This window comes from Phallusia mammillata, chromosome 7 (assembly GCF_965637545.1).
Source record: "Phallusia mammillata chromosome 7, kaPhaMamm4.hap1.1, whole genome shotgun sequence".
NCBI classification, from domain to species: domain Eukaryota; kingdom Metazoa; phylum Chordata; class Ascidiacea; order Phlebobranchia; family Ascidiidae; genus Phallusia; species Phallusia mammillata.
In genome coordinates this window covers 7,834,328-7,852,659 of record NC_137258.1, presented here as the reverse complement: position 1 = coordinate 7,852,659, position 18,332 = coordinate 7,834,328, and the positions used below count along the sequence as shown (strand labels likewise).

General features: G+C 38.9%; 3 protein-coding genes across 3 annotated transcripts; 2 read left to right on the top strand and 1 right to left on the bottom strand.

Moving 5' to 3' along the window:
• Nucleotides 1-355: 355 nt before the first annotated feature.
• On the top strand, nt 356-2,337 carry LOC145238888 (uncharacterized). The gene has a single exon (XM_080102166.1). The coding sequence runs from the start codon at nt 440-442 to the stop codon at nt 1,886-1,888; it is 1,449 nt and encodes a 482-aa protein (XP_079958292.1). The 5' UTR covers nt 356-439; the 3' UTR covers nt 1,889-2,337.
• LOC145238887 (recQ-mediated genome instability protein 1-like) lies at nt 2,334-6,088 on the top strand. Its single transcript, XM_080102165.1, has 11 exons — nt 2,334-2,493; nt 2,861-2,991; nt 3,059-3,182; nt 3,245-3,367; nt 3,542-3,685; nt 3,748-3,805; nt 3,861-4,051; nt 4,107-4,248; nt 4,313-4,761; nt 5,219-5,392; nt 5,761-6,088. Exons 1-11 carry the CDS (start codon nt 2,398-2,400, stop codon nt 5,956-5,958), a joined length of 1,830 nt encoding a protein of 609 aa, XP_079958291.1. The 5' UTR covers nt 2,334-2,397; the 3' UTR covers nt 5,959-6,088.
• A 2,673-nt stretch (nt 6,089-8,761) lies between these two features.
• LOC145237368 (serine/threonine-protein kinase PLK4-like) lies at nt 8,762-18,236 on the bottom strand. The gene is made up of 14 exons (XM_080100198.1): nt 18,134-18,236; nt 17,350-17,772; nt 16,989-17,190; nt 14,415-14,511; nt 13,931-14,089; nt 12,224-13,699; nt 11,990-12,151; nt 11,773-11,883; nt 11,552-11,691; nt 11,371-11,486; nt 10,757-11,021; nt 10,183-10,469; nt 9,651-9,849; nt 8,762-9,268 (listed from the first exon to the last, which is right to left on the bottom strand). The coding sequence occupies exons 1-14, from the start codon at nt 18,183-18,185 to the stop codon at nt 9,154-9,156; spliced, it is 3,804 nt and encodes a 1,267-aa protein (XP_079956324.1). The 5' UTR covers nt 18,186-18,236; the 3' UTR covers nt 8,762-9,153.
• Between the last annotated feature and the right edge of the window lie 96 nt (nt 18,237-18,332).

The window sequence follows — 18,332 nt, the reverse complement described above, 5'->3', positions numbered from 1 at the left end:
GTAACCGAAATATTTGTTTGAACGAAATATTCGATTATTCAGAATATTCGGTTAAACGGAATGTTCGATGAACCAAAATTTTCCAATAACTAGAACATTCGATTAACCGGATTTTAAATATCCGATTACCACAAGTGAAATAAAATGTTTCACAAACCCATTTTGTCCAGCCGCCGCCGTTGGTTGGGATTTAGTATGGGACTGTACCTTACGATGCGAGTCGGCCCTTTAGAAATCGTAGCGACAAGGGTTTTGGCGCGGATTGCAAGAATGTTTAGAACTACCATGTCTATTTATCCTGTTAATGAGGTGTATTGACTGATTTTCGTTGTTTAAATTCTAATAAATAAAATAAAATAAACACTAATCTGTCTGTTTTGAAGGTGTTTTACACAGATTGTTTACTGGCCTTGCTAATAGTCTTAAGTTAGGTCTAACCATGACAGACGCAAGTATTGAATACAAAGGTCAAGTACTGGTGTACACAACAACAGGGTGTCCTCACTGTAAAGCAACAAAATCAAAATTGGATTCCCTGAATTTGCCCTATGTCAATGTTAACCTGGATGACTATCCTGAGCAAAGAGATGTTATGATTCAATTGACCAACAAGAGAACTGTACCACAGTTGTTTTTCAATGACAAACATGTAGGTGGTAATGATGATTTTCAAAAGTTGTCGCAGGCTGAGCTTGATGATCTTATTGCTTATGTACGTGACTGTGAACTACCTGCAGGTGCACCAACGTTTGTTGAAACTAAGCTAAACGAAACTGCTGAAGACCCTTTAGGTAAACAGGATGATTTAGCAGAGCTTGTTGAAAATTTTAGCAAGCAAAGCAAAATCATTTACGACCACAGAAAGTTACTATTTAGTTCCAACCCCAAAACTTTCACCGGAGATGACTTTATCACATACATTGCACATCAAAAACAACTTGAAAGGGAAGAGGCCAAAGAGATTGCACAAGAAATATTAAACAAAAACTTTGCAGTGCCAGCTAAAGAGACAAATAATGCATCAATTAGAGATGACAGTACACTGTATAGGCTTGTACATGATGTTCCCTCTAAGGCATTGAATGCTAACATACCATCATTTGTTTCTGTGGGTTCGGCTTCTCAAGTTTCTGTTGTGTTGAGAAAGCACATCTTAAAAATGTATGCCAAGTATTTGTCATCAGATGGACGGAGTGTTGACTATGCAGGGATAGGAAAAAGCTCTGAGTTTGAAGATTACAAGAAACTGACTGCCCAACTAGCAAGGGTACAAATTGATGGCCTTGAAAGGCATGAAATAATTGCATTTTTTGTTAATATTTACAATGCTCTTGTGATTCATGGCAATATTGAATATGGGTTCCCCGAAAATACTTGGCAAAGATACAAGTTTTTTAACAGGTGTCGCTACTTGATTGGAAGACATGCTTACAGTTTGCAAGATATTGAAAATGGAGTCTTGCGTTCGAACAGAAAAGGGGTGGGAATGCTTTCTCGGCCATTCAAGGAGTCCGATCCAAGAATTAAAAATATACTTCAGCCTCACGAGGCCCTGATTCACTTTGCATTAGTATGTGGAGCAAAAAGTTGTCCACCAATAAAAACATACACATCTGAAAACATTATTTCACAACTGAAGTTGTCTGCATCTGCATTCCTTGAAAGTGATGACGGATGTCGTGTAGATTCAAAACAAAAACTTATAGGTTTAAGTATGATCTTTTCATGGTACAGGGAAGATTTTGGTGAAAGTGCTTATGAGGTGTTGCTTTGGGTGAAGCAGCACATGGCTGATGGAAAGAAAAAGACTGAGTTTGTTTCATTATTGGACAGCAAACAATACAAACTTGTCTACTTGACATATGATTGGGGCACCAACAAAAAATGAAAACATAGTTCTTATTGTTTTGTAAAAAGTGTAAAAGATGTTATGTATCCTAATTGTATGTTACATATTTTATGATTTTAAAAGTGTAAAAATCTTGTGTAATATATAAAAACAGTGGTAAGCTATGTTTTTTAATTAATGTGCAATGTTCAAAAGTATTAGAAACAGCTAGAAAATCCAACAATGTGAAGCAGCAAAGTTATAAGATGTTAGGACAAATCACATTTGAGAAACAGCTTTGTACATTTAAACCGCCTCTCAAACTTTTATAGAATGATTTTATATTATAAAAATGTCTGATTGCGTTTCTGATTTTGTAGTTACACAGTATTTACTGGGGAAATACATATTGCATACAATCAACTATTGCAAGTATTACACATATTTAATGTTACTAAAAATTTTGTTTCATTATTTTGCATAACATGTGTTTATATTACTAAATTTCAGATTTGTGTAAAGTTTCTTAATTTTTCTTTTCCAAAATCTGACTTAAAAAATACACTGTCATGGAGCAAATTTATGCTTGGCTGATTTCTCAACATGTTCATGTTCCGAAAGACTGGCTTTCTGCTTGTTTAGAATGGTTACAAGGTGAAAGTCAGGTGATATAGTCTCATCAATCAATTTATTCTTGTGTTTCTTACATATAACAAAATCAGCCTATAATATATAATCACATTTGATTTGTGTTTTACATTAATGTTTTCTGAAACAGTTCACATTTATTTAAAACTTTTGATTTTAATACATCAAAATGTAAAAATTAAAATTATTGATGAAAAACATGGTGTTTCTTAAAAATGTTAACATTTTCTCTCCATTGCCTTATTATTCCCAGATTTATCATTGAAATTTTTATTCCACAATTTTGAATATTTCATTTTACTTGTTGGTTTGTAATGCAATTCCTACCCATTATAGTTTCGTACACATTTTTTTTATGACATTATTAGCTCTTTGTGTTTGTAGGGAGGAAACATCCAAAGTCAGCATTTGCGCCAGCAAGTGATGGAACAGTGGTTGCTCACAGATCTGCAGGAAATAGGGGTGGAACGGCTTCCACAAAGAGTGATGGATAAAAAATATACTCTGAATGGAATGTATATAATTTACAAATACATACATATGATATGACAAATACAGGGACCTTGAATTTTGTACTTGAAGGTTCTGTCTTCAAATTAATTCTATTGTGGATGTTTCTCAGCCACTATATGGTCAGCTATTGCAGATACAAAACAGGGATAATCCAAATTCAAGGGTTTCAGCTGAGACCCAAGTTACTCAAAAGGTGTGCACTTACATTTAAATATTTGTGTTTCGAAACCTTAACAGTATTTATTTTTTTCCCAGCCATGGGAGACCAAACCAACCAGAATGCTCAAAATGGCTTTGACAGATGGTGTTAATGAAGTGTGTGGAATGGAATACAGGAACATTTCATGTCTAAATGATAGACTTCCTCCTGGTACAAAAGTTAGTGTTGTGTTTTGCAAAGTTATATTGTAGAAAATACTATTTTGTAAACAACATATAAACACTTTTTTGGGAAAAAATATGTCCTGATTTACTTTCACTCCCCAAAAAAGCAGATCTGAAAAAAAAATGAATATAATATATCCCAACAAGAAAACGATTTGAACTTTACAGATAAGAATTAAGGGACCAGTCACCTGCAGAAAGGGTATGCTAATGCTTGCCAATAGCAATGTCCAATTACTGGGCGGTGAGGTCGAAGATTTAATGCAAAGAAATTCAAAAGAAGCAATATTGTGCAGAGCGTTTAATCAACAGGTAGACACATTGGATCTTTATTCTTTAACAAAACATAACCAGTATGGTGAATAACTTTTCAGCCGCCTGAAAGACAACCAAACCCCCCACCAGAATCTGATCACAACCAGCCAAATTTGGGTACGGTCATTTTTCCATTGAAACACATTTCAGTTCTGATTGGAAAATCTTTTAGATTTGCCTGATGAAGTGATCAGTCAGCTTATGGATGAATCTGTCGATTCTGGTTTTCAAACAGGCACTATTAATTCACACAACACTAATACTGCAGCTTCAAACCCAACTTTGAATAACCCCAATGATTTTGAGGATGACCTAAATGATGATGATATTTTAATGGAAATGAATAGAATCGAATCGCAGCAAGTAAGCTGAAACTGCTTCAGTCGCAGAACATGATACCAAGTTGTTTATTTCGCAGGGGAGTAATCAGGTATCGCGCCAAAGCCCAGTATTAACGACACGAAGTGTTAATACTCAACTTACGCACAGTACTTCAAGTCGTAAACCACAAGTAGTTGATGCTGGCGTTCTTATGGAAAACGTGCAAAATGCTTTACCAGGTATGGTGATTAATCCTGTGCGTTGCTGGTAGGTTAAGTTTATCATTCTGTTTTTGATTATCAGTAAAAAAGGAAGGTGCTGCAAATAGACCTGCGAGGAATACTTCAACATCATCGAAGCAACTCTCTATCAAGGACGCTTTCAATCAGAACTTTAAGCCACTTTCAGCCGAACTGGCAAAATACACCAACGGCGAAGCAGGGCGTGGCAAAAGCAAGGATAGTTCTGCATCGAAACCAGTTGTTGCCGCAACTCGTATTAAAAAGGAAAGACAAATTACAGAGGAACCTAAACCACACGATGACATAAAACACGAGGCATGCCCGACCCTATTTTCTAGGGTACAAAACCGCGCCGAACCCTTAAATAATGCATGTTCATCAGCTAATGGTTATGACATGGAAAATTACGATGATGATGATGATCTTTTAGCATTTGCAAGTTGTGTAGAAGAAAGTTCACAAGTCAAAGCGCCCACTTATATTTGCCAATTAATGGCATCGCCACATAAGGTAAGGCTTCCCATATTAAGTTCTGTAATGATTTATAACGTTGTCGGCATATTTGCGGGTCATATGCGGACATTTTCAATGAGTTAATTAATCATACTCTTTAAGCGGTGCTGCATTGTAATTTGCCGAAAGCAATTTCAATTTTTTTTTTCTTCTTTGTTTGGCGGTTAGGTTTTCAACGTAAATGAAGCTAAATGAATAAGGCCTAAATCGACAAAAACTTTAGATTGGTTCACATCTTTGGCTGGTATAACGAACAAGTTGTATTTGAAAACCGTATTTAAAGTGCGTTTTTTCACCAAATTTTATGATTACAATTTTAACAATTTGTCAGCATCAAAATCTAAGCGTTAAAGATGCAGTTTCCGTAAGAATTTTTGACCTTTCAAACGAGGCATGGTATCAAAATATTGTTACACAGCAAAAGCAATTTTCGGCCACGGACTGTTGTTTTAAGGTACCCGGGCGACTGTCCGTAAAAGCGTTTATCGTGACCTTGATGTCGAAGCTGCAAGGTGACACCAACAGCGGATGGAGGCTAAAAGCCAAAATATGCGATGGCACTGGAACACTGGACGTTCAGTTTAGCGACGCCGTTCTTACCCAGCTAATCGGTTTTAAGGCTCAACAGGTACATGCCATGGCGATTTAAATGTTGTAGTACGATTTGACACAACAAACTTGACAATACGCTGACGTACATACAACAAACTATGCAGTACGAAGTCGATATACTAAACCGCATTCTTTTAAAGCGATGAGGTCATTTGGTATTTTATGAGATGGTGGATTGTGTGTGTAATGGAAGCCAAGTTAAAAAGGTTCATTAATTTTTCATCAAGCAATATTATTGCTGTAAAATATAAAAAAATGGCACGCAAAAAGCATTAATATCAATTTCTGCTGCAAAATTAATAACATTTCGTGTTCGACAATTTCTTGGCTATTTTTTTTTACAGCAATAAATACAATTTCTTGGCTATAGCTATTTTTTTGCAGGCCGACGAAATTAAACGACGTGGTGAAGCGACAGAGCTCGGTCATCTTCGCACAGGAATGAGGGTTTGTCGAGATACGATCATAGGCATGTGTAAGATAATGACAGTTGATATGGGCGGTGACCTTCCCACTGTGACAGCCCTAACAGATGCCACTGACAAATATTGGACAGATCTTCAAAACAGAACAAGTGCCTAAAACGTATACCTGCCATCTTGGCCTGTTTCTGCTGCTTTTTATTTTTGATACGACACCTTCTTTTTCATGTTAAGGTTATCACTGCCACTTTTATATTTCGTACAAAGATAAAAAAAAAATTATTGCCTCATATGTGAGTGATAATGAGTTTAGGAGTTGTATCAGAAGCACGTGACTTCTGGTTCAAAGCGACGGTTTTCGAGCTTTTCCAAAATGTTAAACCTTTCTTACCTTTGCACCAGTTTGATGACATGTCAAGCTTCTCTCAAACAAAACGGAACCTTTGGAAATAATTTGCTTGTTTTTATATTTCCAATTTGAAAGACAATTGGGCAATTTCACTATCGCGGAAATACATCCCCCTGCTTTCGGCGGTGACCCGAATGTTCAACTTAAATTAATTTCCATATTGTGGCGAGGCAATTTCTCAATTTTTTTTAAACGTTGCAATGTTACAGAGCAAATGGCCAAATAGCAATCGCTTACTGCAAGAACGTATATGAGACCGATCCGAATGTCCAATAATTTACGGTACTTGGTTATCAAACGGCTTTGGGAACCACTGTAGTACACGATCCAACCAAATCAAACGACGGCCCTCTTTTGGGGGTTGTGAAGCACTGTCATAAAGCGACAGACACAGCAAACCACTTGTAACCATGACTTAACAAAACGAATACGCATTACCGCTACCCGCCAGAATTGAAGCTTTGTTCGGCGTCTCGTTATTGTCAATACGTCATACCTTGGCCACGAACAATCGCTATTTATACACAAAAGGACATTTCTCGATCGCTGACACATAGCTGCCATTACCCGACGTATTAAATGCTTTTGGTATGTGCCTGCCAAGGAGGTTTGCGACACAGGTATTTGGTCACTTTTTGTACACGCGTTGCCAGCGCAGACATGCATGACGTAACTCCTACCCAATTTTAGTGGCCTTGGGAAAAAAACTGAACTGACGGATACGTTTCAAATTTTACACTTACCAGCACGTAGCGTGCACACTTGGAATGTTTCATACAGCCATACACGCTCAGTTTAACGGTCTAGTTATGAAAATTTGTGGGCTTGAATTTTGTGGCACTATAGCTACGACACGCTTACAACTCTACATTGTAACTGACGTTTTGCCGCATTCCCCTCAAGAGTATATCGAGTTATTTGGGAGGCCGAAGAATGACTGTGATTAAAAAACATTTATTTACTTGGGAGCACAGATGTAGCGCAGTAAAATAAAGCTTTGTTTCACCCAAAAAGTAATCATAAACTAGAAGGGTGGCTTAGCACATATTGCCCTTGCATATACACTATAACCTATTTTAAAACATTGATATATTTCCTATGCTTATTTTATGTTGGGTCCCATACCATCCACTATCTTTTATAACCTTAGTTGTTTCTGCAAGCAGAAGCTCATGGGTCCCCACACATGCAAAGTTGTAGATAATGCATTTCAAGAGATAACCATGTGAAAGTTTGGTGTTGTAAGGTAAACGCAGTGATCGGCACTGGGCTTAAATAATAATACTATGTAAAAACATAACATTTGAGTATGTTTAATAAACTTTGCAAAATTTCATATAATTAGAATGTTTTTTGAAAGTTCATTTATTTTAGGGGGCTAGTTGAGTAAATGTTGGGGCTAAAGGTAAAACACATCAACTGAAACCTACAAATAGCATAGTCCACATACTACCCCAAATTTTATCCAATCCCGACACTGTTTAAAAAACTGACCCATTGTAGGGGACTAGTGGGGTAACTAATGGGGTCAGACACTCAAACTAAAAAAATATGAAATCTCAATGACTCAATCAATAGTACTGCAAAATTTCAGCCCAATCCGCCAATGTTTAAAATTTCGACCACTAGAGGTGTTTTGAGCGACAACCGTTAATGTTTCAGATGTCATAGGGCTGTTAACAACCCCCTAACTAACGTTCACCAAGCAATCCACAAAGTCATAAAAGAGTAACATACAACTGCTTGCCCTTGTAACACTATTGAGCAACAGAAATCTTTCGTTTGTGGTGCCCAGTAACATACAAATACGTTTTACACTTTAGGGGCTTGTGGGGTAAATGATGGGGCTACATGGTTGAACACACCAATCGACATCTATAAATGGCATACTCTACAAGCTATCCAAATTTCAGCCAATTCTGACACTGTTTAAAAACTCACCCATTTTAGGGGGCTAGCGGGGTAAATACTGGGGTTATCAACAAAAACGAAGTGGGAAGCACATCTACATAACTACATCTACCATCTGTGTAAATTTCATCCAAATCCATCAAGGATTTGATAGAAAAACGAGTCTGACAAACTTCGGGGGAAAATACCCATTTTAAGGGGCTAGCGGGGTAAATACTGGGGTTATCAACAAAAACAAAGTGGGATGCACATCTACATAACTACATCTACCATCTGTGTAAATTTCAGCCAAATCCATCAAACATTTGATGGAAAAACGAGTCGGACAAACTTTGGGGAAAAAATACCCATTTTAGGGGGCTAGCGGGGTAAATACTGGGTTTATCAACAAAAACAAAGTGGGATGCACATCTACATAACTACATCTACCATCTGTGTAAATTTCATGCAAATCCATCAAGGATTTGATGGAAAAACGAGTCGGACAAACTTTGGGGAGAAGAAAAAAAAAGAAAAAAAGAAAAAATCAATATGTGTCCCCTTCAGGGAAGGGGACGCATAAATAAGACGCTTTTATAGAAGGGCTAATAACACCTGCTGTAACCGGGAAAACAAACAAACAAACAAACAAACAAACAAGAACTCTTATTTTTAACGAATAAGGTTTATTATGAAGTAAACGAGCCTGTGATCTACACTGTGATATTAGCAGCAGTAAAAGCACAAAAACAGTAAGCAGCAAATGATCGTATCTCGTACAAAAAGTTCTGTATAAAAGTTGCGCTTCGTTTGTACAGTACAAATATTTTACATTGACATCTTTCGGATATAACTCTATGATAAGAACTCATATATAACATTTATCTATTTACAGAATTAAAACTAGACAATACAGATTAAAACAAAGACAGAGCATGCTTCTCAAAAGTGTCTGGCAAACATATTTCTGCAATATTATTTTGAAGTTGAATGATCTGTGGTTTGTATGATTGGACAAAGTTTCCGCGGAAAAATAGTCGACTTTGGTGTAGGTTTTTACATGCTGTCTTCGGAATTTTGCCTGGCGGCTTTCACCAGAAGCTCGACAATCGCTGGAAGCTGGGCCAACTTTACTTTTACGTAATCTGGGAGCCGGGTGGTTTTCCCGAATCTGCGTGAAAACAAGCGGATGTTACAGTAAGGTTTTGCAAAACTCAAAAACCCTTGCTGGGAAATTACACAACTCTTCTTACTTGCATGTGTTTATCTGCAGTGGGTCAAACGACTAAGCACATTTTTTAGAAGGGCAGTTTAGTCATACTTTTGTAGAAAAGTTCTTTTAGAAAAGAGTTTTGGCGCAGGGACTACGCATTTCAAGTTGTCTACAGTTTTACACAGGTCGCCAGATCGTAATTGAACAAAGAATTAGATTGCTTATGGTATGCACGAGATTGAGATAGTAAGTTCTATAGGATCCTATTTGAAAAGCTACCTATCATGTGGATCTAAGGAGAACATTTTTAACTGGCGAGTATTTTTTTAAACAAACTTACGTTTCGCGTCTCCCATCGGCGCCGACGAACACGACAGAGGTAGCCGATGACTGTACGAGTATCTGCGACTGATCAAAGTAAACCACCCATATATCACCAGTGGATAGGTGGCATGCTCGGCCAACTCCGGGAATCTTTACTGCCTTGGTGACTTGGGAGTCGTCCACGATCGGCATAAAATGACTCCGCTTTTGCGTGTCTGAGAACAAGTGTTTTATTAATTTCGCGAAAAAGATTAAACTCAGGAACTTTTATACAATATTGGGAAGGGTAAGGTACCCTTTATGCAATAGTATTTCATTTTGAGGTGGCACAAAGTAAAAAAGATTTGCTAATGGCCCAAAATTGATCTTTGACATGGTTTGTTTTTTGTTTGGACTCAAACATTGTTACACTTGTGCATGAATACATAAGTTTTACACTGGTACTAGCCTACACTACGGTGTAAAGATCCACTGGTGAACTCATGATACAGGTGAACATTTCGACAGTTACTGAACATGTCCGTTATCGCATCAAAGAATTTTCTCACCTTTTCTATCCACGCTAATCACGCTTCTCGTTCGACTCATGGCAGTTGCACTGGAGCGGAACGAAAGGACAGATTCACTGAAGTGTATCGGAGGCACGGTGCTCGGTGACGCTGTGGCGGCGATTGAGGGACATGGGAGGCTTTCGGGGGTTCGTGGTGAAGCACAAGATGTCGGCTGTTCCTCTCTACGCGGGGTTTTTACGGTGTTCGCGTCTTTCTTATCTTGCTTTGCGGAGGTTGAGGACGATTTGCTGTGTGTGCTGTTGGTTCCAACACCGGGTGGCCGTCTAAGAATGAAAAGGGGGTTGTAAAAGAAATGCTACAGTATAAGATACAACTACCAAATGTCAGTAAATTTGACGCAGTAGCTTTACGTCAAAACAGAAGGCAGATTTAACGCAAAAGGGCTAGAAATCCAGTTATCAGCATTTTTTTCTGCTTAAGTATACAAATTTCTACATCTTATTAACCGACTAAAATGGTCTTTACAAACATATAGCGTACAAGAGCGTCGATAACTTTTCAGCTACAATATACTAAAGCAATACTTGATTCATTAAACCTATCGACTTACCTTGATACAGTAATAGGAAAATGAGAATTCGACCCGTGGCCGTTTGCATCCAACACAGAGATGGCTGCTTCCACGTCAAGAGATCGTTGTCGACTCTCAATCGCATGTTGTAGCATTTCTTGTGCTTTCGACGATAGTTTCGACATTTGTTCGGACTTCGTGGCCTCGGACGCCGCGATCTCACTCAGTGTGCAGTCAAGCGTAACAAGCTTTCCACTGACGTCAGTAACTAGCGTTTTAGACTTGGTTTGGTGAACTTTGCCCCCTATTACAAAAAGTGGTAAGGATGTTTTAAACTGTTTGGCAAACTGACTGAAGCTGTACTGTTGGTACTCGCGTGTTATTTAATTTACAATATCTGTTTAGCTCAATGGCTCCCAACCGGGGAGGAATTTACTTTAATTTTTACATGTGGTTTGTAAAAAATAGACCCCTTTGGGAATATAACCTGTGAAGTAGATAAAAGACCCAATTCTAAACGATCTTTGTATGGTTAAGCATCTATTATGTAGTCTATTGGGGTGGAATGAAGATGTTTTTAATTGCTAAGGAATTCGTCGATGAAGGTTGGGAACCACTGGTTTAGCTTTATCAGACAAGTTGTTGGTGCTTACCTTTGTAAAAGCAAATTTCAACATCAGCGTTTGGGTCGTTTTCCATTAACATACATTTCGCTTGAGCTGTGAAAACGGTCACCTTCGGGGTTTTCGACCGAACTAGATCAACGAACCTATGAAGAATAGATGTTATGCAATTGATCAATAGAGTTGCTGAGTGCGGTTATGTTTGACTTACCTGGCCAAATACTTAAACTTATTAAAATATTTATCGGGCATAGTGGAGGGCGCGTACACAGTAACGCCATCTGGTGGAGATGGTGTGCGTTGGGAGAGCAGGCATCCGGTTTCGCCTTGAGTCACTTCCGGTGGGTAAATCTACGTTTCAGATAAACGTTTTTATCAATCTTTGTCAGTTTGTTTTTAGGTTTGGCGTCTATATATGGGGCTGTTGCTCACCTTCACTGATCTTCCGTTGTCGGAAACTCGCAAAACTTCGGTCACAATGTCTTTCCCTGTTTTATTGGAAATTATTTCCAGACATACTTCGCCATCTTCAAGAATGCTAACCTACAGGACAATAAATGCACGTTCACCAATCGTTAACTGCCAATCTAGATAAACAAACCACAAACAACTATGGACCTTACATTTTCTAACTATACTAGGTACATACCATGGAGTTTTTCGCTTTTTGACGAATCGGTCGCAATCGGTGTGAGTTGATTGTTGGCAAATTCTTATGGCTTCGACTGCCACTAGCCGAGCTTGACTGGTGTGATGAGCTGGTTGCGTGGTGACCTCTGTCCAAGTTCGGCTTGGGCGGTTTATGCTTGGGCTGGTAAAAATCAAATTATCAAATTACAACTTAACCGGAGCGAAAAAGACAACACTGTAATATAACTGTTACCTGCGAAACTCTTAAAACCGATTCTGGAATATTTTCCTTTGATTCATCCATTGTCGCCTTTTCGCGTTTCGATGAAGCATAATGCTCGCGAGGTTCGGGTCGTCCGCGTCTATCAGGTTGTGAGTAATTTTGCTCAGCCAATGGTGGGCGACCGCGAGACTTTGCCTCTGAAGTCCAGGCCTTGTTACTGGACATAGAATCCGGGTATCGTTTATCCTTTCGCTCAATGCTCTCGTTGGTGTGTTTTCGCGAAGTGGGTCGTCCGCGGTTCGTGTCCACTGGATGTTGCGGGGCGTCTTCATAATAACTCGACCTATCGTCTCCTGTTCCAGGCCCTGAATAATTGCTGTTAGTCGTGTCTCGCGAATCGTTACGACGAGACGAAGCCGACCGCGTTAAACGGCGGCTGTAACTCTTTTGGGGCCGTTGCTCTTCATACTGAGAGAGGTTTTGCATTGAGGAGGACCTGTTAATAGAGTTCTTGTCGTATCCGGACGAGTCTTGGCTGTTGTAGGTCCGCTGGGGCTGGTACTCGGCTGTTCTACCGTTATCTCGCACAGGAGGCGACGGCGGATGCCTTGGCCTGTTGTTATAACCACTGGACGAAGACCGATAAAATCCCGGTTCATACTTTGCCTGGTAAGGCTGGAAGCTGCCTCCAGGTGGATAAAACGGGTCGTCTGGCATCATGTTTGAGGCATCAGGATAATTGCTGTACTGACTATTTTCCTCACAAGCCAAAGAGTCACTCGACTCTCCATAATGTCTTCGATAGCTGCCTGTAGAGTTAGTGTCAACCGAATGCAACACGCGGCGCGACTGATAGCCTCCTCCTGAGTTGGTGGAATGTTCATGGTGTTCATGTCTTTCGTTTCGCCCGCTTTTGAACGCCGGCTTAGATGGAAGCGGTCCTATTTCCGACGAGTCCATACGATGTCTTGAAGCACCCTTAGCCACATCATCGCTATATCTACTCTCGTAGCCAGGGTCCTTGCGCGAATAGCTTTCAGACGATTCTTGGTAGCGTTGTCTCCACATCGGGGGCCTGTTGCCAGGCATATCGTGGACACGGGAAGCCACTGGGGCCTCTTCGTCACGACGGGAAAAATATTCATCCTGGGTTCGTATTCCCGAGTCTAAACGCTGATCGTTTTGCCTGCGTGCTGACTTTGAATCATGCTTCGACGATGACTGACATGTTGTATTGGGTTTTGGTTCTTGGTATGAGCCCTCATTGACAACAGTAGAATTGTCTATTACAGGATCAAGGCGGCTCGGAGGAAGAGCGACGAAGGGTCTTGTTCTGGGAGGGAGGCGTGATTTATGGCAGATCTCGCCCGTTGAATTGTTAGATCCGTTTGAATGCGATTGATGCGAAGTTGTGTGCAGCGTTCCTTGTCGGCTGCTGTGGTTGGTTGTCATAGTTGCGTTACCGCTGTCTACAGATGCTTCGCGGCCTTTGCGAGTTCCAGGTTTCTGTACACAAATGTTTGTTTTTTTATTTTTTTTGCCTAACACACAACATCATGGTATCTACCAGTATCTATAATTGTTTACAAATTTTACTTTAATCGTTTAATTGCGTTGTTTCGTCGCTTAAGATGTTGGCCCCTAGTTAGTAATACACAAGTTATGACAAAGTAACATATTAACCGACAAAGCATATATTATTTCAGATGTTATGGAAAAGTAAAAAAGGTAACTTGCCATAAAACGATGATCTAGGACCGCTGCGAGACTGATCCGCTTTTTAGGATTCTTTTGCAGCATTTCATCAATCAAGTCTTTAGCCTCTGGTGAAACATGGTCTGGAAATGTGTAGTTTCCCAGGACAACTTTGTTCAAAGTGCTTTTCACAGCGTCAGTCTGCACACAGCGAACATGGTGACTAAGATTTCACTTTATTTTAACAATTTTATGTTTACTGGTAAAAACTATTCATTTTATGACTGGTAAAAACTATTTATATCACTGTCAAAAGTTAATGAAGGTTTCATAAAACAAAAACTGGAAAAAAATCACTCTCAAAACTTCATACAAAATAGAAAAACAATTTTTAATATTTTCACCTAAATCTTTACTCTTTTGCAAGCACTCTTTAAATCTTTACCTTTAGCAATGATTACAAAAACAGGTTACTAGGACCTATTCAAACATTTAAATGTCCTAAAAGCTGATGTACAAAACTTACATCGAACGGGGGTGTCCCGACTAAAAAAGTGTACAGCATACATCCCAACGACCATACATCCGACTCTAAGCCATGGGCACTTCTTGTAGCTATTTCTCTGCAAACAAATAGTACAAGCTAAATCAACAACAACTTTCAGTACACAAAACCTACCAAAAACGCTATGTAAACACCTTCCCAATATTCAGCAACAGCCTGACAAACTGACTGCAATACACCGCGAGAGCAGAAAAAACGTTTGAGATTTGAAATAGAGTCATTACCCAACAATGTGCATAAACAATGGACTAAATGACGAGATAATGGCTGGCGTTTGTGATCGTTAACAAGGGATAGCCCTGGGAATGCGGGACTTTAAAACAATGAAATCTCATGCAAGTCCGAACGTGTTTCAAAACGCGACAGATAATCACGTGATCTTAAACGCTTTAAATGCGTCAAATTAAAACGGTGTTTTACGAAAAGGTAAGTTGATAAAATTATGCGGTAAAAAGTGAAAAGTCGTTTTAAAATGGCCAAGTAAACAAGGCGGTTGTTCACAAGCAGTAACTATTCGCTGAACAAATTTGCAGACAAAAGGAACTCGTCAGCCCTTGTGACGTTGGGGGCCATTTAACCGGCGGCAGTTCAAATACGCCCGGGTCTTTATTACTCTCTTCACATATTTTACCACATCTTAAAGGCAAGACCACCGGAAACTTTCTTGACTGACAAGTTTAAGCGGTATGTCGTCAGGTTTAAACCGTCAGTTGGAAATGCAAACATTTGCAGAGAGTAATATCCTTGATCTGTCAAGCGCCAAGACACGAGCTTGTATTTGCGTTAGCTTTAAACATTTAGTACATTCATAAGCACGTGAGGAGTGCAAGTACACAAAAGGTGCCATGGCCGTTGGCGGTTGGTCTGTGTCTACAACCGATATAACTTTACGATGGCGTAAAAATTGCTCCAGGTTGCGACAAACGGTGCTAGTTCGCTGAAAGGTGATAAATCACTTTTTCAAGACTTGTTTGTGCCGGTTTTATGAAATGAGGAAGCCAAAAAGCTATTTTCGCTGTAATCCTGTTCTTAACAATTTGTAATGCCAAGGAACACATTTCTACTTTGTTAGCAAGACGTTTCAGGCCCGCGGAGGGCAAATCGCATGATTGATTATGAGACTCAAGCCGGGTATTGTGCAAAAAGATTTTCGCGTGCCCGCAATACCCACAAACATGCTTACATAAACAAACGCGTGGCGGTTGGGGCCTTTTTAAAACGGAACTAGTGATGGTGGTAGCAACATTGCTATAGAACAGCGACAAGCCTGGGCCACGAGCCCGCTAGAGCAATTGTCTTCCTAACCGCTATAACAGGGATCGGTGTATGTCGGAAGAATTAGTACAAAAGGTGCGGCATCTCGCTGAGGAGAGCGCTAAGCAGAACTAACAAAGGCGCCGCGCCGGGCGTTTGGGTAAAGGGAGAGGGCTTGCGTCAGTCAGCTTGGTGGCTAATCGTTCCATCGGATATTGAGGTCCTGCTAGGCAAGCACCAGCAAGCCCAGGACATGCCCACTGCTTGGCATTTAATACTCGACACCCAACGGCGCCAAATTTTGGCGGGTAGAAAGTGACACACGTGTACTAATTTAAAATCCATGATGAAAACGTAAACAATATGGGAAACGGCAAATTTGGCAAAAATGCAATAAAAACTTTTTTTCAATTAAGTAAATGCAACATGTCTGCAAACTTACAAAACCTTGTTTTTTCATGTAAAGTTTAATTATATTGATGATAGATCATTTTTATTGTCCACATTTTTGTTGATTGCATCCATATTTTCTCAATAAAATAATGGACATTAGCTATGTGAACCTTTAACACCTAAACCTCCAACGGTCACATATTTGCTGTCAGATCAACATGACTAATGACCTCTAGGCCACAGTAAAACTGTTGTCACAGTGAAAATGGCCCACTCCATGATAAACAAACATTCTCACGCCCATGGTTCCCTCCTACCAACAATCACAAAGTTTGGTAATAAAATTTCAACTGTCAGTCACTGACCAAACAGTAAACTTAAGGTTAAAAACACCACAAACATAATACAGTGGTTTTGGATGTGAAGAAGTATATGTTTAAATACACAAGTTTCCAGAAAATAAAATCAGTTGGTGGTAAAATGACATCCAAAGTTTAAAAATAATTGCACCTAAATTGCAAGTTTAAAAATAATTGCACCTAAATTGCAAATAAATTGCACCTGGGTCATTAAATTGTGAGTGTAGGAAATTTCGGAGTGAAAACACTAATTCAGCTGCTGCATTTAATCAAAATAAAATTTATACTCTATTATTTTACATTAAATTAATGTTTCATTCATGATCATTCTTATTCCAAAATACAACAACTATTACCAATGATCATGTCAACTAAGAATGCCAGATATTGTTCATTCTGTTTTAAATTTTACATATATACGCAGGTTAACATGTTGTACAATCACTATTTGTTTATCCAATTGCTGTTTGTACACAATAACATAAACTTTGATTATAAGTGGTTGATAAAGCCTTAAATACGCACTTACGGTGAAATGAAGTTTGGTGTTCCACACATTGTAAAGTGCTTGTCAGATGGAAGAGTAAGCTGAGTGGCAAGACCAAAGTCAGCTATCTTTATGTGAAAGTTATCATCCAGTAACATGTTTGCAAGTGTCAAATCTCGATGCAGTATTCCATGTGCATGAAGATACAACATACCATCCACTATTTGCCCCAAAAACTCACGAACTGTCAAAAACAATAGAATAACTTTAATGCTATGAAATACCTCTTCATGAGTCTTACAAAAGAAGAAAATGGTTTGAAATTAAAACATACCACAACAAGTTTTATGCTCTGAACACCTTAAAAGCCTTCAAGTTGGAAGTTCAATTATAATTCACTTACCCTGGTCTTCAGAAAGAATGTTTCCTTGGCTTTTTAAATGTCGATTAAGTTCGCCCTTTAGGCAAAGTTCAAGAATGAGGTAAACATAATCTGAGTCTTCAAAACAATGATAAAGCTCCAGTACTGAAGGATGTTTCAGCTGTGCATGGATTTCGACCTCACTTCGTACACGTGACACCATCCCTGATTTTCTCATGCATCGCTTGTCAATCATCTTTATTGCCACATAATACCCTGATAGTTTGCATTTGGCCCGGTACACACAGGCAAATGCACCTCGACCAATCAGGTTGAGCACTTCATATTCAGCAATAGTATCTCCAAACTTAGGCATGGTTGATGAAAGTTTGCACAGTATGGCAAATCGATGTGGCACTGATGATACAGCATCAAGAAACTCATTCACTGAAGGAAATTTTCTTTCTGTAAAGGTTAAGATGAGATGAGAGATGTGTTTATTTCGCTTGGTGAACATAGTGACACAGTAGCACTAAAAAATCACCAAGCCGGAGATAGCTGCGCAACGTTAAGACGTAAAAATTGTCATAAAACAAAGAAGTATTGAAATTTGCCAGATAGGGTATTTGAGAGTTTGATGGTAGAGATTTAAACAAATTATGCCACATTGCCTATTTTACTATTGTTGCATGTCAATCAAAATTCTTTACAATTGACATTCCAACACTAATTTATAAAATCATGTACTGTTAATTGAACAACTTTTGGACAAAACATTATAAAAAGTAAAAAGTACTCTATTAGAATGGTGTTCTTTGTTTCTTACCTATCTTCCATGCATAATCATACAAAACTTTCCCAAATGTGCCTAGCCACATATCCTAATATCATTGTATAGCATTTACAGTTGGGTTTAACGAAAGCTACATGTAAATATTGCTGAAATTTAAATTGAAGCTTTTGAAAACTGTACAAATAGTTTCTATGTCTAGTATTTTATTACTCAGACAACACAGCCTTCCAAG